This window comes from Drosophila albomicans, chromosome 2L, assembly GCF_009650485.2.
Source record: "Drosophila albomicans strain 15112-1751.03 chromosome 2L, ASM965048v2, whole genome shotgun sequence".
In the NCBI taxonomy this organism is placed as follows: domain Eukaryota; kingdom Metazoa; phylum Arthropoda; class Insecta; order Diptera; family Drosophilidae; genus Drosophila; species Drosophila albomicans.
In genome coordinates, this window is record NC_047628.2 from 20,926,674 (window position 1) to 20,953,088 (window position 26,415).

The following is a 26,415-nucleotide window of genomic DNA, read 5'->3' on the forward strand; positions in this document are numbered from 1 at the left end:
ATAACTACTATTTCAGTTATGTTTCAGAAAATGTTCTCAATACTAATCATGCCCAATCATAATATCATTTCCTTGCAAATTTTAACCATAATTTCAGTTCTTCTTTCAACCTTTCACAGATTTTCCTGACTCAAATTACTTTGCTTTAAGCATAAACAAATTTACAGTTACAGTCGCAATGAATACTCACACTGATTTCGACAGCAACTGTCTGTCTATCTGTCTATCTGAATCTGTATTTGTATCTGTATCTGTGCTTGCTGCTGGTTTCGAGGCTTTTAGGCCAACTTCTGATATAAACAATAAAATTTCAGCCCAGCAAAGAACTGACAGCATTGAAATGAGTTTTACTTGAAATTTGCATTTTACATAATATTATGCGCATTTAAAGCAATGAAATTCGATGTAAAGCTCTGCTGCTGCTTCTTCTTCTTCTTCTTCTGCTGCTGCTGCTGTCGACGCTGGCAGCGGCTTTAAAAATTACATAAAACCTGCAACGACGACGATGTCGATGTCGAGTGGGTGGCTCAACGAGCCCTGGGCGGCGGCCTAAAGAATGCAACGCTGCAGCAACTAGGAACAACAGCAAAAAAAAAAAATAAAATGCAGCCAGCTTTTTGCAGCAGCTCTTTTGGGTCTTGTTGCTGCTCTCTTATTAACTTAAATGCTGGCGACCTCAATTAAAGCTGTGGAGATGTGCGTTGCGTATGCAGATGGGCCACAGCGGGGCTGCTATGGCCGCGGAGGAGGGGGAGGAATGACAAAGTCAGAGGGCAAAGTTGAATAAAAGTTGAAGCTACAACGACAACGACGACGACAACAAAAAATGACGCAGCGCTGCCTGGCGAAGAAGTGAAGGCAAGTGACGCAACCGGAAGCAGATGAGGCGTTCTCTGTATGTGTGTGTGTGTGTGTGTGTGACTAAGTGGGCTGTGACTGGGCGTAGCAGAAGGAGCTGCCTTTCATCCTGGGCCCGGCTTTGTCGCGCTATTGAATGAAACTTGTGTCTACGATGAGGCGACGAAATGGGCGGAGGGAGGCGGGGCAGGAACAGGCACATGGACAGGAAACAATTTTCTGTTGTTGTGACGCTGACAGCAGCTTCGCTGTCGACGTAGCAGTCGCAGCTGACGTCGCACGAAATAAAAAACAAGCGCATGCGCTGTAATATTATGTATACGCACACGAGACCATATACATACCATATAGGTATGTTGGTATATAGTTAGCTAAGTGGTTTGCTTGTATTTGTTGTATATAACATTTGCCACCCACAGCCGCGGGGCAACAACAGCAACAACAACAACAAGAACAACCACGATACCAATGACAACAATAACAATGAACGATGCTACATAAATTGCAGCGGGCAAAACGACGAAAATAGACGGCAGAAAATTACTAAAAATTTGTGCAGGCAACTAAGCAACAACAACAATGGCAACAACAACACTAGGGACAACAACATCGGCAACAACGACAACACTAGAGACAACGACAACGATGAGAACAATAACATTGCGGCCCATGAGAGAGGACAACATCAGGAACTGCCGCAGCAGCAGCTAAAATGAGGTCGTGGAAATGGAAAATGAAAGCAGTTCGAGCCAACGGCTAAAGGCAAGCATTTGCCTCCTCTGCTCCTCCCTCCACCTCCTGCTTCTGCTCCTCCTCCTCTCCTGCAGCTAATGCCGGCAAAATGAACTCCACGTAGTCACACAGGGCAGGCAAATGTTTGTTCTGTGCAAAATCTAATGAAGCTTTTGGGGGCGCTCTTGGCAACAACAACAACAACAACAACAAAAACAATAACACTGACATGTCTCTCATTGTTATTGTTGTTGTTGCTGCATTACATTTTATGTATCATATGCAACTTGGGAGTGGCTTTAAAATACACAGATGCACAGCGCATCACAGAGAGAGTGAGAGAGAGAGAGAGAGAGAGAAAAGTTCTGGATGGATGGACGAACAAGAGTCGAGGACAATGGCAAACATTTTCATTGCCTACTTTTCAGCGTGTGTTGGGCTAAATAAATATTAAGAGCAGCAACAACAACAACAACAACAACAACAACAGACACAAAGACCACTCCCAAATACGCACTTTATGTATGCATATATGTTTTATATATATTTCATACAAGCATATATACAAAAGTATATAAGTTAAAGAGCAGCATTTACATTTAATGGAAGGCCATTAACAATGGATTACAGACATTATGTGGTAGATTCCTCATTCGTATATCCTTCCTGTCTGCATTGCAATGGGCTAAAAAAATGTACTTCAACTTGCTGCAAATATCTGTGGCAGACAGATAAACGAAACTGCGAAGGTAGAAAGCACATTGCTTAATGAATAATGTTTATAATATTAAAGATATTCAAAGCAGAAAAGTTTAGCCTAACGAGTTTGTCATGAAAGAGAAAAATTAATTAATAAAGAACTTTGATCTCTTTAAATAGAAAAGTTGATTAGCATGGCTAATTGTGTAGAAATTCCAACTAATATTCTATAGACTGATTAACTTTGATATCACAGTAAAGCAACAATTAGATTGAAGCGAATAACGTTTCAGAAAAGCAAATTGATGAAACAGCTTTCATGAGCTTTAAAACAAAGTAAAGCTCTTAAATTAGCATATTAATTTCATAAGATTATTAGCTTTACGTATATAACACTTGAAATGTATTTATTTATTATTGTTTATAGCATTGAATTAAATTCTAGTGCAAAAACTGTAATGTCAATGCCTGAAATTAAGTATGTGGGATGAGCTTTTACGGCTTTCAGAAGCTTTAATGTGCTTTCAAGTATAATTTACATTGTACAACATTTAAGACAATTAAAATCCTTTCAAAGCGTAGAAAGCGCATTAAACTAATGCTTTGAATATTAAAATTAGTATGTATGTTTGTTGATAATAAATACAGTTCACTCTCTATTCAAATTACGATCTCAAGGAAAATCTGATGCTCAATAGATTGATTTAAGATAGTCAAAGTTCTTTCAGTTTACAGAAAAAAAATTCAATCGATGTCCCTATTTTATACCATTACTAATAAGTTCATCTCAGTCTCTATTACAAAGAAAAGATTAAGAGCAAAAACTGTGTTTAATAAAGTATAATTCGCTAAAGAATTCCACATTCGTTATGTAATATATTCCCTGCATAAACTGCTTCGCTTAAAGTTGTTATTCGTGCAAAAATGAATTAATTAAGAGTACAGCAAATGGGATTAGTTCGACCTAAACTAAGCTGGGCCCAGCTGACTAATTGGATATGCTGTAATGGACATGGCTAACAGCAAATGCTGAGGATGAGCTGCGAGGATATCAAAGGAGGGGACTTAACGTGAACCGATTATGAGCATTGAAAGCAATTCGCTCCAAATGCAAATGCAAATGTCAAATGCAAAATTGAATTTGCAGAACGCAACGTAACGCAATGAAATGATGGCCATGGCCGCGTGGCACGTTTAATCCTGCCAAAGGCAGGAAAAGCATTTAGTGATTTATTGCAGGCTGATTTTAGTAAGCAGGAGAGAGAGAGAGAGAGAGACAGAGTTTGTAAATTTTGTTAACCGCATTTAAAATGTGAAATTCAATTTGGCTGGCAAACTGTGCGTAACTCGATGCAAATCAAGTGGAGGACGGACAGAGAGACAGACAGACGGCAGGCAGGGAATGCAATTACAAGCAGATACATAGTCAGCGAAACAGAGAAATAGATAGAGATAGAAAGAGAGGCAAACACAGGTGCATAATCAGCTTTGGCACAGCGTTGTTGACAATTTAATTAGAATTGATTTTCCGTTCGATATTTTCCAGGGAAATGCACACAGCCACATGTGGGGAAGTGGGCGTGGATGAGGAGGCGGCGGCGGCAACTTTTATATAATAACACACACACACACAGCTCTACATATATGTATGCATTCATGTGTGTTTCTCATTTAATTGCATGGCAACAACATTTCACTTGCATTGCTCTGCTCTCCTTCTCCCCTCTTTCCCTCTCTCTCCTTCCCTCGTTTCTCCAATTTAATGAGCAATATTTTGAGCTGCAAGATTGCTCTGCCTCCCTCCTTCTCCTTCCATCTCTAGTTCATCCTTGCTTCCTTCCTTTGGGCAAAACCGCAGCGCAATGAAGCATTCCACATGAAGATTGATTATGGCCCAAGTTTTAATGCGTTTTGCCATTTATTTCAATGCAACGCAACGAAACGCAAAAGGATGCGCCACGCCACGCCCCTTTCTCCATGGACGCTGCAGATACTTTTCTCTCCGAAAGAGAGAAAGCAAGATAGAGCATGCGAGCGAACGAGAGCGAGATAGCCATGTGATATATGAGCATAGATAAACATCCATAAGCATCGATATGTTACACTGAAGACATTGATTACATTCTACGTGGAAGGGGTCGAGGCGAAAGGAACTTGAAAGGATATTGAGATTGGGATATTGCATTGAATGGGACACTTGCAATCCCAATTCATATCCACTTATGTGCACTCACATGTGCCTGTAATGGCAACAACGATAATAATAACATCAATTGTAATGAATAGAGCAGACGTAACACATTCCAAGAAGAACTTATTCAACAGCAGCAGAAATGTCTATATTTTTAGTTGCCCCTAAAGAAATAAAAGTCTTGAGGAAAGGAATAGAGAATTCTGTTTTGAAATTTTCAATTTAAATTTTAGCTTCAAACTTCAGAATTTCAAAGAACAGTTTTTGTTCTCAAAAAAAATGCAGCCCAAAAGAGCAAAAATTTCAATAAACGATAAAGTTCCATTTCTATTTCCAACTTTAAACTTTCAATTAAAATTTCAGCTTCACACAGAAATTTTTAATAAAAGTTCTATATCCCAAAAAAAAAAATGCAGCCCAAAAATTGAATGGGCAAGAGTTTCACATATGAAACACTTTCATTTCCAATTTTCATTTTACTACATTAAAAATAAAGTTTTATATATGTTATTTAAAAATTCCTCTTTCCAACTTCAATTTAGTTATTTTAAATAACAATTAACGCCTCCTTCTTAAATCCTTAATAAATTATCGAAGATCTTTTTAGCATAAATAAGTCATACATTCAATATTTATGTGGAAATCTTTCTTATGCTTTCATGTAAATATTGATATTGCAGCAATAGCAAAAGCAGGATACAAAGTAAACCACTTTTTGTTCTTTTCATTTCTGCTAACAAAGTAATAAAAGCAATTGCAAAACATTCTAGAGTTTATTTAATTTTGACAAGATTTCCCCTTTTGCAATTTTTCAATTTCCTTTTGAGAACTTTGTCTATTGTTTATTCAAAAAGTAAAGTGATTTCCTCCCCAAATGATTTATATGCAAGTTATTGAAATGAATTATTCCATGGGCAAAGAGTTGTAACCAAAAAGCAGAGGAGTATACAAAAATTCAAACATGAATATATACCCCACTAAAGATTGCACAAATTCCCAAAATAGGCGGGAGGCGAAGGCGGATTATAACCATAAAGCAGCCAGAGGGCAGTGGGTAATGGGCGATGGGCAATGGGCTAAAATGGGCGTCTGTTAACCACAACATTGTGGCCTACCCGCTGGCCCAGCTCTCAGAGAGAGCACACACAGAGGCTTGGCAGCTGCCAAAAAAATAAAAAAGAAAATAAATAAATAAATAAAAAGGCCAGGCGAAAAAAATACAGCAAACACGAAGAAATTTTGTTGGATATACACATACATATATATATTTTTTTGGGCATGTATTTATGGCCATTACTCAATGCCCCAGCAGTCATAAAAGTTTCAAATGCATTTTTACGACACCAGCACAAAACATGGCAAGTGCGCTCTCCCGCCAGCAACAACAACAACTGAAACAACAACGAAAACCGCAGGCTAAATGAAAATTGTCCCCTGCAGCAATTTCCCTTCCAAATTTGCCGAACACCATTTGCATTTGGTTGGGCGTGGCACTTGTGTCCGAAAGAAAAAACATGCATTTCATTTGTATTTTCTTATGGCTAATTGAATGTTGCAAATACAACACACGCGTCGTATGCGCAACTTTCAAACGAAATGTCACGCATACGGCATGTTGTCCCTTTTTTTTTTTTTTTTTTTGCGTGTTTCTGCTCCGCTATAAATAACTGAGCAGATCAACTGGCAACTGGCAACTGGCAGCTACATAGCAGCTGTCCATTCGCTTGTCCATTAGCCGCGCATCATTGAAATTGACATTTAGCCGCGCTGCAGTCGAATTTGCTTGCAATCTATTTCCACAGAGTGCCACATTTAGTCAAATCAATTTCCAATGCAGCGTGCACTGCAATAAAGCGAGCAACAAATAAACAACTGCGCTCTCTGCATAAGATGTGAAAAATTTATGATGGTTGTATTTTTAGTTTCTGCAAATCAAATTTGAATTCGTTTTAAACTTGTTTTTTTCTCACTTCAATACACAGTCAATTTTTATTAACTTTACTCAGTTTAGCTATTTGTAAATAAGTTGATGGAAATGTTATGAATTATCTACTAAATTGTCTATTTAGAATTTCTGTAGTTACATTAAAATGATTTTAGATTGCAAGCCGCATTTTGAAGACAATTATAATATTTTTATTTCTTTGTTTATTGGTGTCAGTTATTATTAACTTTACTCAGTTTACCTTTTTGTAGGCAACTTGAATGGAATGTTACTATATTATCTACTAAATTGTCTACTTAGCATTTCTTTCCTTAGTTTGTAAAGCTTAATTTTGAAGATAATCTTAGGATTTATTTGTTTTATAACAGTAAAAAGATCAAATAAATGAATTTAGCTATTTGTAAATTAGAATGCAATTTTGAAAAGTATATTTTCAATTTAAGAAATACTTTCCTAAATATTCTATATAGAATTTTATAATGTATTATAAATCTGAATTTAAGAAATATTCATCTAAATATTCTTTATAGAATTTAATTTTTTATTATAAGTTTGAATTTCAGAAACATACTTCCTATTATTGTATTCTACATAGAATTTCATTCCTTATTATAAGTTTCTTTTAGATGTTTCAATCTTTTGATCTAATTAACTTTATAGAATTTCATTCCATATTATAATTTTCTTTAAGATGTTTTTCACTCTTTTGAACTAATTAACTGCATGTCATCAAAACTCATTAGATATTCATTTATATTTCACAATTCTCTTGCTCATATATTATTTCCCTGATGCATTTTAGTTGCCAGTCTGTTTGCGCATAAATTTCTCTCAGTGTTTACACTTGACATTTTCAGGTTAATGCAATTTTCAAATGCAGCCACACACACACACACAACCACACTCAACACATTTCTTGTTTTGCTGTTAAATTGTTAATGCAACTGTTATTTGCAGCAGTTGTTTTAGTTGTTGTTGCTGAGCATTTTAATTAGGTTCAGAGTGAATAGCATATTACATAAGTCAGTCGCGGTGTTGTTGCCCCTGTTTCCTTGGCGTACCACACGTCGTATGTGTGTTACAGCTCCGGCAAAGAGAGAGACCTCAGCACTGAGCTCTCTGCCCACAGCTCCAGACGCAGTCAACGCCCACACATTTGTCTGCCACCAACACCAAGTTGAGTTGTCTTGAGTCTTTGACGTTGTCGAAGTCGAAGTCGATGTTGTGGCGCCCGCCTAGTGTGAACAAATAAATAGCAGCAATATTTATACCCGTTACCCATAGGGTAGAAGGGTATTATAACTTTGTGCCGACAGGAAATGCATGTAACAGGTAGAAGGAGGCATCTCCGACCCTATAAAGTATATATATTCTTGATCATCATCAACAGCCGAGAAGATCTAGCCATGTCCGTCTGTCCGTATGAAACACTGGATCTCAGAGACTATAAGAGATAGAGGTATAATTTTTTTTCGACAGCATTTGTTATGTTTGCACGCATATCAAGTTTGTTTCAAATTTTTGCTCACTTCCGACCCCGCAAATCAAAAAAATCGATTAACAAGCGTAATTTTAAAGCTAGAGTTGCGAATTTTGGTATATATAATAATAACTATAGTAGTTAGGATTTCTGAAAATTTGGTTGCGATCAGATGAAAATTGTGGAATTGTGGAACTAGGGATCTTTGTTGCTTTGGCTGACAATCTGGTATATTGTGCCGTCTATGGTATATTTTGAATGCGGTACTATATCGATATACCAAATATGCCATTTGGTATATTTGTAGTATTTTTGTAGTATATTCAGTATATTTTTCTCAAAAATACCGCAAAATATATGGTTTTTATTCAAAATGGGTAGCGGGTATCTCACAGTCGAGTACACTCGAATGTAGCTTTCTTGCTTGTTTTTTTTTGGCTTGCGCACTTGTCAATTATTCACATTCATTCAGTCACTCACTCATTCATTCATTCATTCATGCAGTTGTTGGCTGCTTGTTTTCCTTGCCTAGTTTCCTCATATGCTCAGTCAATAAACAGAGTCGAGGTTGCGCTGCTCGTCAAGGGAAGAGAGGAAAAAGAGACGACGCTGCAATTTGCATACGCACATTGCGTAAAGTCCGTTGATGTGACTGCACTTTAAACGTTTTGCCATTAAATGGGCCAAGAGAGTCGACAGCTGCCACCTGCCAGCAGCTGCCACTTGGCGCGCCACTTGTGTCGACCCCACAGCAACAACAGCAGTTGCAACTTTCCGTAACTTGCAACGTGGAAACATGGAAACCAAATCGAGTCTCACGCACTCCAACAGATGCGAGTTAGTGGGCGCATTTTGAATAAATTGAACGTACAAAATTCAATACGATTTGCTCAACACACACACCCACACACACACATACTCACAACAATTCATTCACACACTCGCAGTCATAACTCTTAAGTACACTAAACAAAATAAAAAAATTAAGAAGCTGTGCTTTAAGCTTGCCCTCAAGGCTTCAAAGCGAACGCAATCGCATTACAACAACTTGTCGTTTTATTGACAACAACTTTTTGTTAGCATATCAAAATATTATTATTATTTATTGAAAGAGCAGCCGATGATCAAGCCAGCTGCCTACGGCTGATGATTGGAAATAAACGTATTTATAGATCAACAAACGTTGTGACACTGAACTCAACACACAAATCTATTATTAAGCTCCATTTGATAACTGATTACGAATGCGAGAGAGCGTTAAGCTCCATTGAGGTTATTAGAAATAATAAATATTTTAATAATAGGAAATAATCGAGAGGGGTCAGCATGAGAGACAGAGATGGGTAGAAGAAATATAAACAGCAATAAAAAATATAAATAATTTCACTTCCTTGAAAAATTATCTTTGTATAGAACAAAAAATATGTAATAAAATCTAATCACAACGGAGAAATGTTGTAGCATAAAAGGTGCATAAGTATTTATAAAAGTATTTTAATCTAAGCATCTTCCATAACTTAAAATAATTTTCAAATCAGATCTTAGTTGCTTTGCCTGAAAATATATCTATGGTATATTTAGAATATAATACTACATCGATATACCAATTTGGTATATTTTGAACTCTATGGTATATTTAGAGGGTAGTAGTAAATCAATATACCACTTATAGATTTAGATATATTTTAGTATTTTTGTGGTATATTAATTTGGTATATTTCATGCATATTACTGTACTGGTTTGCTTTTATTCAAAATAGAAAGCGAGTATATCACAGTCGAGCACACTCAACTGTAGCTTTCTTACTTGCTTCGAATGAGATGCACTTTATACTTGACTGAAATTTGTTAAAGAAAACATTTTCCATTATTTTCGCATTTTATGCACTGATTTCATTTACTTCAAACACAAATAATTCATTAATTAAGTAGTCTCAACATAATGCAGACATTTTCAGCTCCCTTTGAAAAAAGTTGAAGGATATCTTTTGGTATTTTGCCATCTTGAAACTTTTGCCTTTGATGAACTGCAATAATTACGCATCTCTTCATTAGGAGGAAGAAACTCTAGTCGTATTCGTTTCATTTCGTTTTTTTTTTGTTTAAATTACTCGGCGCAATCCATCAGGCTCATTTCATTTATTTTGTCAAGAAGAACTGCAGCTGCAACTGAAAAACTTTTGCCGCAAATTCAACAGAAGACTAATGAGCTTGGCGAGGGAGAGAACGAGAGAGAGACAAAGAAGGGAAGACAAGTGAGGAGAGAGAGAGGTGCATGGCGTCTAATTAATGCGCTGATAATCATGAGGCCATATGCAATGTGTTGCATTGAAATACAAAGCGAACAATGAACGTAGAAAGAGACAGCGAGAAGAGAGAGAGAGAGAGGCAGACTATGAGGAGGCGCCTCCGGGTTTGTCTGGGCATGATTATCAATTGAGCAACACATTAAAAAAAGGGGCAAAATGTCAACTTGACAACTGACTGCGAAATTTCATAATGCAAATAAAGTTAATGATGATGCCAGTGATGTGGGAAATGCTCTCGTTGCTGTTGCTCCACCTCTCAGGGATCAGGCTATCGATTGAACACTAATAAGCTGGGCGTGGCAGCCGCCCATGGGACACAGACACAATTCCATGCGCTTCGTTAGCTGTCAGTTGGCAATTGGCAAAAAGGCAGAAACCAGAAACGAGAAAAGGGAGTGAAGTGGATTGATTGTGGCGAAACCCAAATGCCACGCAAATTGGCTTAGAGAGCCTCGACACACAGGATGAGCCCAAAAGGAAGTGCACTGATTGGCCTGCCTGTCCAATGCCTTGGGGGATGCACTTGCTGAGATTGCTCAGGTGATGCTCAACACACACACACACATACACACACGCACGCACGCAGACGGAAAACATGCTGACCAATGGTGCGTATGATTAATATCTTCCTGTCCAGCATTCAACAAAGCTCTGACTGTAAGCTATTCAAGCTGGGGTTGTCTATCTTTCAATAGTGTAAATTTAAATAATTCGATTGAAAAATTCGATATCTGGAGGTCTTTGTAACAGATCTCTAAAATATACTGAATTTGTTTGTATATATAATTTTGTCAATTAATCTTAGACTTCTGTCAAATGTTTTGACGTTTCCAAAACTTCAACAACCATTTTAATACAAGCAAAGAAAGGAATATTTTTCCATAAAACTTAATACTAATATTAGAGATTTCGAGGCTTTATTTTTAGCCCTAAAATCAGAATTTCTACATTTTCTCAACTGACAATTTCTCCCAAAGAAAATAAATATTTCTTCACAATTATTACACTCAATCCTTAACAGTGCCTGTTAGCAATTGCCGTCCAATCTTATAGACTACAATGGTAATTAAAAGAAAACATTTGGTTCTTCAAAACTTACATCACAAATATTCAATTCAAATTTCAATATTGCCTCAGTTTCTTTATCTTTTTACTTGTTTATGCTTTTTGTTATATTTTATGCTCTTGATGTCTATTGTTTTATCTCTTGGGCTTCTGCTTCTGCTGTTGCTGCTGCTTCTTCGTGAGTTTCTTTATTTGGTTTTCTTTTGTTTGTTTCAATTTGCAATCACTTTTGTATGTTTTGTTTTTTTTTTGTTTGCAATGTTTGTTTAACACTTGCCACACGTTTATTTCAATTTTCATTTATCTTTTGCATTATTTTTTGTTAATTAACTTGTTGTGTTGTTGTTTTAAACAATGTACAACGTTTTTTTCTTCGGTTTTCGCATTTGAATTCTTACGTCGCGGCTGCCTTAGCCGAGACAGAGATGCAGCGAAAGAGAGAGAAAGAGAGACAGCAATATTGCGATAACGATCGCGATAACGTGATATCGAACAACTGATAAAATACAATTCAATGCACGGTCATCGATATTGTTGTTGTTGTTGCACTTAATGTTGCTGTTGCAGTTGCACTTAATGTTGCTCTCGTTGCTGTTTCTGGTTGCTGCTGCTGCTGTCTGCAATTTGTTTGTTGTTGCTGTTGCTCTGGTCGCATTGCCTGGCTGCGATTGTTGTTGTTGTTGGTGTTGCTTTGTTCTTGTTGTTGCTCCATTTTAATAAAATTTTCTGTATGTGTTTTTATCACCTGCAAAAGATACACACAAAGATCTGTGAGTGAGGCACAATGCAGCGTGTGGAAGTGGAATTGAATTGGAGTGGAGTGTGTGGGGGAAGTAGAAGAAGGTTGAAGGTGAGATGTGTAAACTTTGAACCGGGATCTCTTTTTTTTTTTTTTTTTTTTAGAACAATAGCCACAGCGCAACCGTCAACAGAATAGAATATTGTCAAGTCTATTGACCCAACGAGCAGCAAATAAAAATGAAATAAAAGACAAACAGACAAGATGAAGAGCAAAGACCACAAACATAAAGATGGGCGCAGATCTTTTTATATAAATCAGTTGCGAGAAGACGCCTTGAAAACTAAACTCATTTGGCTAATTTATTGAATTATGCTAATTCAGTGCACACAAAGAGCCGGCAACTGAAATTGTTTGCACACTTTTATGACTGGGGCGTTGTTGACTTTTTAATTTTTTGATTTTTGTTATTTGTATTTGATTTCCTCATTATAACCAGTTTCAAGAATCGATCGATCGGTTTTTTCTGTGTCCAAAGTGGGTCACAGTTTTCGACACAACACCAACCGCAACCATTAACGATTAACGATCAACGATCAATGATCAACGATCAACAATCAAACGACGCTCAACTAACTAGCCATCAACTTTTGGCGCGCACTGTGCCCCGCGTCCACAGTTCAAAGGAGGCAACAAAACAGCTGATCGCTGTGGCAAGTGCAATAAAAGTCAATGAATTGAGCTCAATTGAAAGCAATTGAGGCACAAGAGAGCTGGAGCATAATCTGTGCGACGTTGCACATACGACACGTTGCACAGCCATGCACAATGATAACCAGCACTAGTCTTTACTGCTATCGTACTTTATTACTCTTCATCGCAATTGTAGCGTGCTTAATAAAGCCATAATGCACACCACCTCATTTCTTTCTTCACTTTAGACTAAATATAGTCAAGAGTTCGTGGTTCATTTATCTATTTGAACAAGAAAACTACGGTCGAGTGTGCTTGACAGTGTTAATTTTAAAATATACTAAATGAATATATCGCAAAAATTCTAAGTATATAGCAAAGACTATATTTGGTATATTAATATAGTACTATATTAAAAATATACAACAGAGTACACAATATTCCAGATTGACTGACATGGCTACAAAATATACTAAAATAATATATTGCAAAAATACTAAAAATACCGAATATTATATTTGGTATATTAATATAGTACTATATTAAAAATATACCATAGAGTGCATAATATTCCATATTGACTGACATGCCTATAAAATATACTAAAATAATATATTACAAAAATACTAAAAATATACCTTATGTTATATTTGGTATATTGATATAGTACTACATTAAAAAATATACCATTGGCTGATCAAGAATATATATAAATACTTCATAAGCTTAGGAGATGCATTCTTCGGCCTGTTGCACACATATCCTGCCGGCACAAAGCTATAATACCCTTCTACCCTATGGGTACCGGGTATAAAAATAATAAATATAAACATATAATAAGAATTACAAATACATTTAAGGCTAACTACACATAAGACTCTCGTCATTGCCCTTCGAAAAAGGAAATAATATTGTTCTGACTGCCAATTTTTAAAAATAAATTTCACAATTTAAACAAAATACAACATAATTAATATTCACATATTTTTTGAGACGTTGACACATTTGTATGTCAAAGGAAATTTCAGAAATTCGAGCAAACAATTTGTCACTTATGATTTGAAAAACTAATATGGGAAATCTTTTGAAGAAAATACAAACAAGAATAGGACAAGGTAAAATCACCAACCAAAATGTCACTTCTAAGGTAGGAATTGAAAATGTTTTGTACTCTTCGATTTGATGGGTTGAAGAGGGACTTTTTTTTATTAATAAACAATTTCTGTCGAAGGAAAAAACTGAGCTGAAGAATATTCGGAAAAAAATTAATTTAATTAGAAACTTAGCTCACATTTTAGAATCAAGGATTAAAGCATTAAAATAATGCTTTAAATCATCTTGCCCAAAAAAATAAATAAAATAAATATTTTGTATTGGCAAGCAATGATTAATTTGAAAATAATATAATTTATTAAAATAAAATCGCTAAATTGATCTCTTCTAGTTTCTGTATCTCTTCCAATATCGCACTTATCTACAATTCTTTATAGAGCATCTGCTTGTCGATCTGTGACAAATTGTCGCAGCTGTTGTTGTTCTCACATATAGAGATCAATTCATGCTATGGCGTGTAGCGGACTTTATCTCTGTTTTTGTGTTGATTATTCATGCCATGTGTGAATGTGAATATGAATATGTATCGTATATGGCACATATCGTATATAGATATTTGTAGTGTGCTTAGACGATATTTTATTTGATTTACTCATCGCTTGTCTAATTTGAAAAGTCAGCGAAGCAAGAGAGAACAAAAAAACAAAATGAAATAAAAACTTGTCGCAAAGGTCAACTTGATTAGCGTGTCTGCAGCAGTGTTTTGTGGCAACAACCGACGACGACGACGGCAATTGACAAATTTCATGGACGATCGATTCGTGGAGGAAGGGTGAAGGAACGGTGTGGATGGAAGAGGCAGGTGGGGAATGTGTGTTTGTAACTTAGTTAAACATGCAGACTTACACATGTACAGCGTAAATTATATAACTAACATATTAACTATATCTATTTTCATGTCTGCCTCAATAATCCAGGACTTGAGGCAGTCATAGGCGACCTTCGTTAGAATACACACCTGCAAGTAGAAAGAAGGAGAAAACAAAAGAATTAATATCACATTTGTCATTATAATTATGTATTATTTTATTTATATATATATATTTTTTTTTGGGGGTTACTTCTATGAATGTTTAATGAGCTGTGTTGACATTTGAATACCAAAAAAAAAGCACTCACAATCAGCAGCAAGTAGGAAGCTGTCTCACGCACGCACACTCCACTCACACACACACACACTCACACATAAACAATCGCACACACATACACACACTTTGGCAGTGCCCCACCCAAAAAGCGGCAACACCTTTTGTCTATTTGCAAAGTGCAAAAGTTCAAAATGTTAAAAACGCTACAAAGAAACGGCAAAGACAAGAGAAAAAAAAACAGAGAAGAAAACGCTCAAAAAACAGACAAAAATAAATTATATTCGCTTGTTTATTATGTGTAGGCAAAAAGAAAACCAAAGTGAGACAAAAATGAAGCAAAAAGCTGAAAATAATAATGAGTAGACACAGCAAAAATGAAACAAAATATTGAGAAAAAAGGAATTAAGAAAAATGTTTAAAAAGTTAAAAATAAATGGAAACCTTTCAAAGGAATACAAATTCTTAGTTTCTCAATGGTTTTAAAAGTAAGCCAAGCCTAAGATTTAAGCTTGTTTAAATTGTTAATTATCTCAGAGTTGTTAAACATAATTTAAGCTCATCTCGAAACTAATTTAGGCTCATTCAATTATGTCAAACAAATAAATATCTCAACTATTCCATCGCCACAATAAAATTTCAAGCCATAAACCTTATCCGAGTAATAAATCGCATACCAAAATAAAATGAAAATAAAAATAAAATGTAGTTCACGCTAAAGGAGTGTTGGTAAACAACATATGCGTAGTTTTGTTGTTGTTGTTGGGTTGGATATCATTCCGAGTCATGCATATCGATCAATATGCTCATCGTATTGAGCAAATAAATCGATAAACCTTTGTTGACGCTAAGCGGCGAAGAAGAAGAGGAGAACATCGAGAGCTAACGATAATATCGGCAGTGTAAACATCGTGAAAAAGTCATTATTGCTAGACAACAAGAAATGTAAATTGACAGACGAAAAAGCTTAGATGTTACAAAGGGGAAAACAGAAAAGAGATGGTAAAGAATTGCTGGTAAAAAATAAATAAAATAAAATCTCTGAGAGAGACCGGCAAAAGTTTAATGATGATGACGCAGATTTGACTGCCAAAAAAAAAAAAAAAAATAAATAAAAAATAAAATAAGTTAACACTCGCATACATAAGCAACTGTTTGTGTGTATTGGTGTGTTGTCTGTGATTATATAAATAAAATAAATAAAAAGCCGCATTGGAGACTCAGAGAGCGCGATATGTTTGCCATGACCAGACAACGAGACAACGTCGACGCTGACTTCCATGACAATCGGCCGGCATTCACTTGGCTGTCTCTCCCTCTCTATCACTCTTGCCATATGTTGCTGTCACTGTCTCACCACTTTATGGTTGGGCTGTAATCTTCTTTTTTTTTATATGCGCTTTACTTTGTTTTCTTTGCGATTCCATTTTCTTGTTGTTTGCCAAAAGTTTATTGATCTCTCTGCTCTGACATTGCGTGGCAGCCGCAGCAGCAGCAGCAGCGGTGCAGAGGGGGGCAAAGGAAGGGGGCTTCACTATGCTGTAGAACCCCGTCTGCGATTTCCCCCCTCCTCGCCCACAACACAACAACTTTCGCATTTTCTTTGTTAAATTTACGAGCAATACAAGAAATCATGTCAAATATTCCAAGGGCAATGCCAAAAATACGAATAACAAAAATAAAAAAAGCCAAGAGAATGAATAATAAAAAAAAAACGAGAATTTCACGCAATCGTTAATGGCAATCTGAGGAGAAAGAGGAGGAGGCGGGGTCAACAGGGGGGCCGGCCTGCCTGCCTGTGAAGCATTGCATATGGCACACAACAAAAACAACAAATCATAAATAGACAATTTAAGAACGGTCCGAAAATTTATGACAGCGTAAACAAAACAGAGAAAATATCTTGAAAAAAGCATAACCAACAGCTGTTGTTGTCCATAAAATAAATACAAATAAAAAAAAACACGAGGAAAAAAAACACATTTAAAAATAATATTACAAATAATGAAAGATCGACAATGGGATAAACGAGCTCGTTAGCCAGCGAGTTCTATAACAAAACACATCACATCACATACAATGACCCACTAATCAGCGCAGCATCCTTAAAAGCAACTTCCAGAGACCAAAAGCAACACAACATTTACAAAAATAACAAATAACAAAAAGCGACAAATATGCAAATGAAGTTCAGGTCGGGTCAGAGGAGAAATCATAAAAGAAATTCAAATAAAACAATTCGAAATGCTTGAGGCACTTTACATACGACTCAACAGCAGATGCCCTGTAATCAAGATAAGATATTTATGAAAGTTGTAGATGGTAACTATGAGATTTTATAAGACTCAAAACAAAAGAAGCGCTTCTTGAATAACTCGAATAATCTTTAAGAAACCTTTTTGAATATAAAGTCGGTAATCTATTCTTTTTCAATTAGTTAAGAAGATTCTTTGGGTGTTAAGTTTATTTTAATTTGGAATACAAAGAAAGAGAGTATGGAAAATTTTTAAATAATTGAATGGGAGATTATTAAATTGTTGTTTACCATAAAAATTATATATGAACGAAAAGCATATTTTTGGGAAGCTTTCCGATTCATAGATTTATATATTATTAATTATTATTTTCGAAAATAATTTTAGTAAGGGTTCGTCTATCAAGCAGCTTTCAGACTTCTTCTGTTAACAGGGTATGCAAATATACTAATGCAAACATGAAAAAATTAAATGCATGCGTCGCGGTCAGCAACGACGCTGACACTGACTCGACGTCTCTGTCGCCGTCAACCGCTGCATTAGTCAGCAAGAAATGAAAAAGAGAGCGGCCGGCCGCCCAAAAAGAAACTTGCAAGAGACCAAACCAAAAGTCATTGACACCAAAAGCACACACAACACACACACAAAAAAAAAACCAATAACAATAACAAAAGCAAAAGCAAAAAAAAAAAAAAATAAAACTTTAAAAGATGCAAATGATTTCAACTTTAATGTGAAAACTTAGCTAGCGCTCAACAAGCTGTCTCGCTCGCACTCACGCAGCGCAAACTATGCAAAAATGTGAGGAATAAAAGTTCAATTTCCGCATAGAAGGAGAGCGCTGTAATTAGAAAAGCGCCACCTGTCGGCCTCACGAAGTGTACCTCACGTCGTTAAAGCTGCTTTCTGTATTTGTTATTGTTGTTGCTGCAAAGTTCGTGACAAGCTTCAAAGCGAACAACTACAAAAACGAGGAGTGCAACGACGCTTCCCCTTCCCACCCATCGTTGCCCCATCTCTTTCACTCTCCTTTAACGCCTCCTTCGCTGCTGCTGTTGTTGTTGCTGCAAAACGCAAATTGAAAACTAGTTAAATGTTCACACACATCTTTTTATTTTTTCGTTGGAATCGTTGAACTTTTCGGCTAGTCAAATGCACCACGCCCACACTGCACACACACACAACTATAGTTGGTGATCTGGTCGACGCACTGCAAATTGCATATTCAATGACTTTACTGATGTTGTTGTTGTTGTTGTCAAATGCATTGGCATTTCTCAGTCGTTGTTGCTGTTGACAAAATTACCGCTTTTTGGCGCAATAAAGAAAGCAGCACGACAAACAACAATAATGACAACAATTCAGACTCTATAATTTGGCACAGCTCAACTTGGAATTAACTTGCAAAGGTGGAGAACCAAAGTTCCTTAGATGTGTATAACTATAAAGCGAATTATTTCTACACTATTATTAGGCATTATAATAAAAACAAATAATTAAACCTTTATCCTTCTTTGAACATTCCGAACTTGTTAAATAAACAAAAAATTCAAAGAAATATAAAAACATTAATTTTTTCAAATATTTTTTAATTGGGAAATTGATCGGTTTATAAAGAAATTTTTAAATAAATTCCTTAAAAAATTAAATGCAATTTTTAATAGAATTTATTTCCGAAATGTTAAAATTTCTAAATAATTAGGATATAAATAATTGGTATTAATTTTGGGAAAATTATGAGATATAATTTAGGGAAATGTTAGCATAAATTCTCGCCTGATTTAAAAGAGATGTACCAATATTTTATAATAAGAAAAAGAATTGGAATTTGAGAAAAACAGAAACTCTAAATTATAATTCGATATGTATTATACAAAATTTATTTATTTTCCTATATTAAATGTAGTATTAAATAATAAATTGATACTATTTGAGTATTTAATACTAGATTAAATATAGTAAAATACTCAATTGATATAAATTTAGTATCAAATACTCAATCTAGTATTAATCTAGTATTAAATACTGAATATTACTATACAGTAAAGTAAAGGTAGTACTGGTTGCTGGTTCCTTCGACTCGCATTTTAAAAATAAACTCGAATTGTTGTCTCAGAAAAGAGCATGAAAACTTCGTTGCATCTTCTTCAACTGTAGTTTAGATTTAATAAAAAATGTTCGTATTTATTTTTTTAGTTTGTTGCTTATGCAATTTCCAAGTGTATGTGGCATGCAGCGCCATGTCGCGTGCAGCCAACAACAGAAACAGCAACAGCGAGGCAAATACAAACACAACAACAGCAACTTCAACGTGAGTTTTAGGTGAAATTGGGTTTAGTGTTCAATTTAACACCCACGTTCTAGTTTGGGTTTGTTGGCCCCAGCAAAATTAAAAAAAAACTGAGAAACATTTGCAATTGTTGTTGTTTCGCGTTTTGTTGCAGCAATTGCTGTCGCAGCTGCAACAGCAACAGCAATAACAACAACAACAACATCAACAGCAGCCGTTGCTAACCGAATGCAATCTTGTTTAATTATGCATTCCACATTGGATTTGTTCTGTTCTCTGTTCACTGTGTTCTGTGTTCGTTTCGGTTCTCTTTTATCCGCTTAACTGTTATATGAAAACAGCAACAACAACTACGATAAAAAGCAGCTGACAACGCCCCCATGAAAACAGCAGCAACAGCAACAGCAACAACAACGAAAATTAACTGTCAGAAGCAGCAACAAACAAACTGACAACAGCTGACAATGAGCAGCAGCATTTCTTTATAGTTTCCCATTAATTGATATTGATAAACCAATTTTGGTCATAAGCCCCCCTAAGGGTCGGATCGATCCACTAAAAGTCTCCATCGTTCCATTTCCTTCATTGCTGCAGTCGCCCACTTCAGCAATCAACTCGAACTCGAAGAGAATGAGAAATCATTGAAGCATTTCATAGACAGACAGACAGACAGAGAGAGATATAGAGAGAGAGCCCACGTCTTGAAAATTAACATAAATACAAGTATGTTGCATAGATTGCTTTTTATAGATATATAATAGATTGTCAGCCAGACACGCATAATTAACAAAGCACACAACTTAGACCTCAGATACCAGGTGGGTTGGGTCTCTGTGTCTCTCTCCTTTTTTCTGTTTTTGTTTTTTGGGGGGCTGGTACCTCAACTTCAAAACTTTAAAATAAAAAAAAAAGTGTAGATGCCAAGACGCATTTGCTGCGTGGGCTTCAAGCCTCTATTCCAATATTGACTCTAGGGTCAGGTCAACGCCCTTCTTTTTATTTGCATATTATTATTACTCTCAACATTGTTTGTTGTTGCATTGCTTGGCTGCGTCGAGTCTTTTATGAAGCCTAATTAAAATTGTTTAAAAGCTTGTTAAATTTCGTCATAAAACACAACATTTTACAATAAATGCTTATCAGCATTCACTTTTTATATACATACAATAATATATTTAATTGTTTATATATATTTTTAGCTCAATTATTGTTATCAATCTATCTTGGGAATTTCTGAACGAACTTGATCATCAGATATGGGTGCTTCTAACGGAAATTGGGTTTGTTTTTCGATGAAATATTTATTTAATTGAATACGGTATTTCCCAAAAAAAAATAAATAAAACGGAATTTTTTTTTCATGTTATACAAATTTTAACCAATTTTGATTTACATTACTCAGACATATTACTAAAACATTAATCATAATTCCTTAATTTTTGTACATTTTGGGAAACTTTTCAAATTTCATTATTCAACATATGAAATGGATTTTTTTTTTTAAGTTTTAACAGGAATTTCTATGAAACATTAATGAGTTCATGTGAATAGAAATTTGTTATATTTTTTTCGATAAGAAATTGATTGGTTTTGTTTTATGCAAAATATTATTTTAATATTAGTGTTCGTTATTTCTCTAGAACTTATTTTTGTGTTTCTTAGAATGCCCCAAAAAAAAAAATAAAATTCAGTCAGCACAGTTATAGCAAGCGAATAACTTGTAGTTTCCTATAATAACCATTATTATATTTAAAAATCGAGTAGCCTCATTTTATTAAAAAAATGGATTTGTACTCATTATTGAAATGAAGTAAATAAAGAAATAGATAATTTAAAATTCCGTTTACAAAGTAAACTCTCATAAACTCAAAAATTTCGTTTATCTTGTCTCATCTGAGTTGTCGTTGTTTTTTTGTTTTGTTTTCAGCGTTTTTCTCTTTTATTTTTCGAATGCGGTGGCGGTGGCTGGTTTCTCGCTTCTCTGTTGAGCGCACAATTAGTTCAATGCTCATCATTGCCAACGCCAGCCGACATAACAATTTGCTTCGAAATGAACACAACAAATTATTATGGTTATTATTATTATTATTAGGATTTTTATTTTGCTGCTTGTTTTTATTTATTTATGTTTTTTTTTGTTTTCTGTTTTTTTTTTTCTCTTTTTCGATTGTAACTGCTTTTTGCTTGATGAATCATAATTATTATTATTGTTGTTTTAACTGCACAACAAAAGCAGCAACAACATTTGCGATCTGCAACTGAGTGCAACGCACTCAAGTGTCCAAGTCGATTTTATGTGTGTGGCACGCTTGTCTAGCGAGGGATAACAGCAGAGGGGGTGAGGAGGGGACTTGACGCAGCTTCTCATCGGGTGAAAGCTACGAAAACAAAACTACTACTACTATAGTAAACACTTTGATGGCAATTAAAGAGCTGCCACCAACTGCAATTTCATTTAGCTTTGATCACTGTGATCAACGTGTTGCAGCAGCAACAAATCGGGGCAGAGCCTGGGGGCATAATTGATTGGGTGGTGGGGGGCGGTGCTGTCAAGGCGTCTGTGATTAGCAGCAGAGTTGAGTTCATTGGGTCACTGTGCTGCCAAAACAACTGGCAAATGATAGTGAAATCCTGGCATTGAAATAATGCCCAGAAATTAGTTAAATTTTAGTATAGTTATAATAAAGAAAACGTAGGGAAACTCTAAAGGTAAGTAAATGCATCTTTTAGATACCAGCGAGCACGAAAATAATTAAAGAATTAAATGGTAATGTTTTTCACTCAGCAAGTTAAATAAATAATGGCATGAAATTACAGAAACAATACAATATGTTAATTAAAATGTTGGCAGTAGATTTTCAGTATTCCCACTATTTACTTTTTATATCCACTATCTATTGGGTAGAAGGGTATCATAACTTTGTGTCGAGAGAAAATGATTGTAACAGGCAGAAGAAGGAAAGTTTTTCTACAGCACTTATTATACTAATGCACCAAATATACCAAACATGCATTTAAGTATTTTTTCATTAGATAAAATTAGTATAAAATGTATATAATTTTGATCTCAAGAAATATAACTGGCATGTGAAAAATATACCAAGCATGAATTTAAGCATTTTTTTCAGTATATTAGTTTGGTAGTCTATGCCAAGTATACTTATACTTGTAATACCAATATACAAAATATACACATCATAAATAAAAGTATTTTTTCGGCATATTCATTTGGTATAAAGCATACATATGTAGTATATTTGGTATAAAATGTATATACTTTTGATATAAGTTATATTAACTGACCAATGAAAAATATACTAAACATGAATTCAAGTATTTTGTTGAGTATATTAATATGGTACTTTATACCAAGCATACCTTTACTTGTAATACGAATATACAAAATGTAGCGATCATACATAAAAGTATTTTTTTTTGTATATTCATTTGGTATAAATTTTACATAATTATATATTATTGATCTCAGAGGCTACAAGAGATTGAGCTATTATTTTTTTTAATGCACATTTTATATCAATGTAGCAAATATACCAAAACCTTATTTAAGTATTTTTTCGGTATATTAATTGGTATAAGGCATGCTATTGATATTAAAGGCTATAAAAGATAAAGCGATCATTTTTTCCACATCTTTTGTTATACCAATAAACCTAACAAACATTTGCTAATTTTTTTGGTATATTACTTTAGTATATCTACACGATAATACCCACTACCGTAGCTTTTTTACTTGTTTTGGCCATACTATTAATAAATCTTTGTCTATATAATAAATTTCACTAAAGACTTAAGTTTTCATATAGAGAAAAACAATAGAAATGTGTTAGACATAAACTATGCTTTTTGGGCATCAATCAAATAAATTGTACAATAAACTGAATACAGCACAAAATGACAATTGAAATTGAAACAAAAATGGAAAGCCAGGTAGGCAGTTAGACCAAAAATATCAACACTTGGCCAGGCCAACCTGATGACCGGCTAAAACAAATACGAGAAGTTGAACAACAACGATGAACAACAACAAAAAAAAGCGTCACAAGACTGAAATGGCAAATGGATGTTGGCCAAGTCTTCAAGCTGCAAGATTTATGTGGGAATGGAAATAATATTGGGGGAATGGGAATGGGCTGGGAATGGAGGAGCTGCTGTTGCTGTTGCTGCCATTGATTGCAGTTGGCCACCCTTTTTGGCCAGGCCAACAAACCAAACCAAAAAAAAAAAAAAAAAACAGCGAATCGCACAAATAAATTGAATAAGTCATAAGTTATTCTGTAGTTGTTTGTTTGTTTGTTTGTTGAGGTATTGTGTTGTGGTTGTTGTTTGCTGTTATTGCTCCTATTCGTAGTGGAACCGGTTCGACGCGTTGCAATCACTGCAGCAGGTGGCAAGTTGCCCCAACTTCAACTCCAACTCCAACTGCAAATGGCCAGTGGCCAATGGCCCCCGCTGCAATGGACAATGGAATGAATGTGAAGTGTTGCTGTTGTTGTTGCTGTTGCTGTTGTTGGTGGGATGTATTGGGGCATGACTTGATGAGTTGCCAACCGGTTATGCAAATTAGAAGCAGAACCAGCAACAACAATAATGACAACAACATTGTTGCATATCATGCATTTTAAATGCTCTGCAAAGTAGCAACGACACAATGAAGGGGCAAAAGCACACACACACACACACACACACACACACACACACAGTCTCAATTGAATGCTGCAATTTTTTATTTTTGGCAAGCGGAAATTGCCGGTGCACGAGGCGGATGGGGGGGAAGAAAGAGGGGGCATGCCACAACGACAACCAGAATCAACAACAATTAAATTTGATTAACGAAAAATAAAATTAAAGTGTTTTTGCCCTGCTTCAAACCGAAAAAAGGGGAAGAAAAAAGGGGCATAAATTATGCTGGTGGTGCCACTTAAGAGAGAGAGAGAGGCACAAATACAATTTGCTGCAAGTAGGTAGACAGAGCCTTGGGAACAAACTGAAGATGTTGACGTTGCTGTGGTTGTGGTTATTGTTGTTGTTGTGGTTACTCAAGTGGTTCCTCTCTGCTGCTACTCGAAGCGAAATTAAAGAAAATATCATAAAAAACAACAACGAAGGAGGGTTTCAAGGTTAAAAAAAATATTGCCTTAAAATCGGTAGGATCTCCAACAACAACAACAACAACAACAACAACAGCAACTACTCAGAAAACCTTGGAGAGGCTTCCTTGAAGTGTTGTGTGTTCGTATGTAAGATCGCTTGGTACAAATTTAATGAGCTCAACTCATGGAAATATAGAGACAACAACAAAGATAACAACAGTGTGCGGCAGAGAAGAAGCAAAAGGCAAGACAAAGGCATAAATGTCGCTTAAGCTGCAAACTGGTTTTTGGATACAACTACAATAACAACAAAAGCGACTCCCAGACTGCGCAGCGCAGGCTGCTGACTGCGCAGTCGACGCAGCTCTTGATGCTGTTCGTTCTTATTGTTGTTGTTGTTGCGTTGTTGTTGTTACTCAGCGACCGGTTTCTTTCAGAAGGCAACTCTTTATAACTTGAATAACATTTTCTGCCACTGCTGTGGCTGTGGCTGCTAAACAACGCACAACAGGTACATTTGTTGTAGTTGTAGGCAGACATATACTGTAAATACATAGCCATGATATGCATATACTTATGCATGTACCATCTACTACAACAACGACATGTAATTGTGTTTGTGTGTTGGTGTGGGGGTCTGCTGTTGTTATATGAGTGAGTTCCTCTTTCGTTGAGTCTATCGCACTCGCACTCACGTCTTCTTTGCGCCTGCTGCTGCTGCTTGCCTTTTGTGTTTCTGTCTGTCTGCTTTGGTCGTTTCTCGATGTCTCGGTTTCTTTTGTGTGCAAAGAACAACAACTACAACAACAAGAACAGCAAAAGAAGCAGCAGCAGCAGCAGCTCCTTTTGCATGTGTTGGTAGAAAGCCAAAAAGAATAACTCAGGCAAACAACATTTGAGAATTTGCTTTGTCATGTGTGCGCTGCCAGTGGCCCCTGTTTGTTCTCATCTATATATACTCACGCACACACAGTTATGTGTATTTATATACACACATGGGTATATAAGGCTGTTATGATGATGATGATGATGCGCATAATGCTTGTTTGTTATGCTGATTTGTGCCTTTTATGAACACGAGCAGCAAAGCAAAGTAAGCAGCACCACAAAAAGCTTGTTCTCATCAACTCAAAAGCAGCCATTGTTGAGGATACCCTGTAAACGTGTTGCAAGCGGTAATAAACGTGAACAGCACACACACATCAAATGACATTAACCATCATAAATGTCATATTTTTTTCGTTTGTTGTTTAATAGCAATGCTCATAAATGTTAACCACTTTGGGGCTTTTGGGATACTTCAAATGAGCTCAAGAGCTCATGGCAAATGGTCTTTTAATCGAGAGCAAAAGATTCTTTTTGGTTTTTTAATTGCTTTGTTTGACTTCTATAGAATTAGCATGTTTGCTTATAGCTAACAGTGCTATAACAGAGCAAGAAAAACACAGCAAGGTTAGCTGTTAAGCTTTACTGTTATCTAACAGCAGTATTAACAGAAAACATGAGGTATTCTAGAATGTTAATTTACATAAGTTAAATTGATGAAAATAACAGTATTATTTTTAATGTATTATATTTATTTTAGTATTATAATTAATTTTATAATTGTATTATATTTATTTGTACTTTATTTTTATTACTATCTGAAAAATCTATTATTCTCCGTAATTTAATTTGGTTTTGAAAAGGTTGTCTAAATAAATTTGGTATTCCAAGAAAAAACAAACTCAAACTGTGCAATGGAAAGAAATTGTTTTTATTATATTTCTAATTTCAAAAAAGTAATTTTCTTTTTTTTTTTTGGAACTTGATCAATTTCATTATAGACAAGCTTAATGGCAGGCATGTTA

At 35.4% G+C, this 26,415-nt stretch overlaps 1 protein-coding gene across 9 annotated transcripts in view; it reads right to left on the bottom strand.

The window, feature by feature from the left end:
- The window catches only part of LOC117563342 (protein split ends), a 77,409-nt gene that overhangs the window by 25,082 nt on the left and 25,912 nt on the right, over positions 1-26,415 (bottom strand). The window contains exons 2-3 of one of the 9 annotated variants that reach the window (XM_052002884.1): positions 14,671-14,782; positions 11,314-12,024 (exon numbers count right to left, since the gene is read on the bottom strand). The exons of 7 other annotated variants lie outside the window; for them this stretch is intronic. In XM_052002884.1, coding sequence (XP_051858844.1) covers positions 11,314-11,315 — 2 coding nt within the window. In that variant the 5' untranslated portion in view covers positions 11,316-12,024; positions 14,671-14,782. The remainder of the gene's footprint in view (positions 1-11,313; positions 12,025-14,670; positions 14,783-26,415) is intronic. One more of the 9 variants, XM_052002883.1, reaches the window with a different exon arrangement.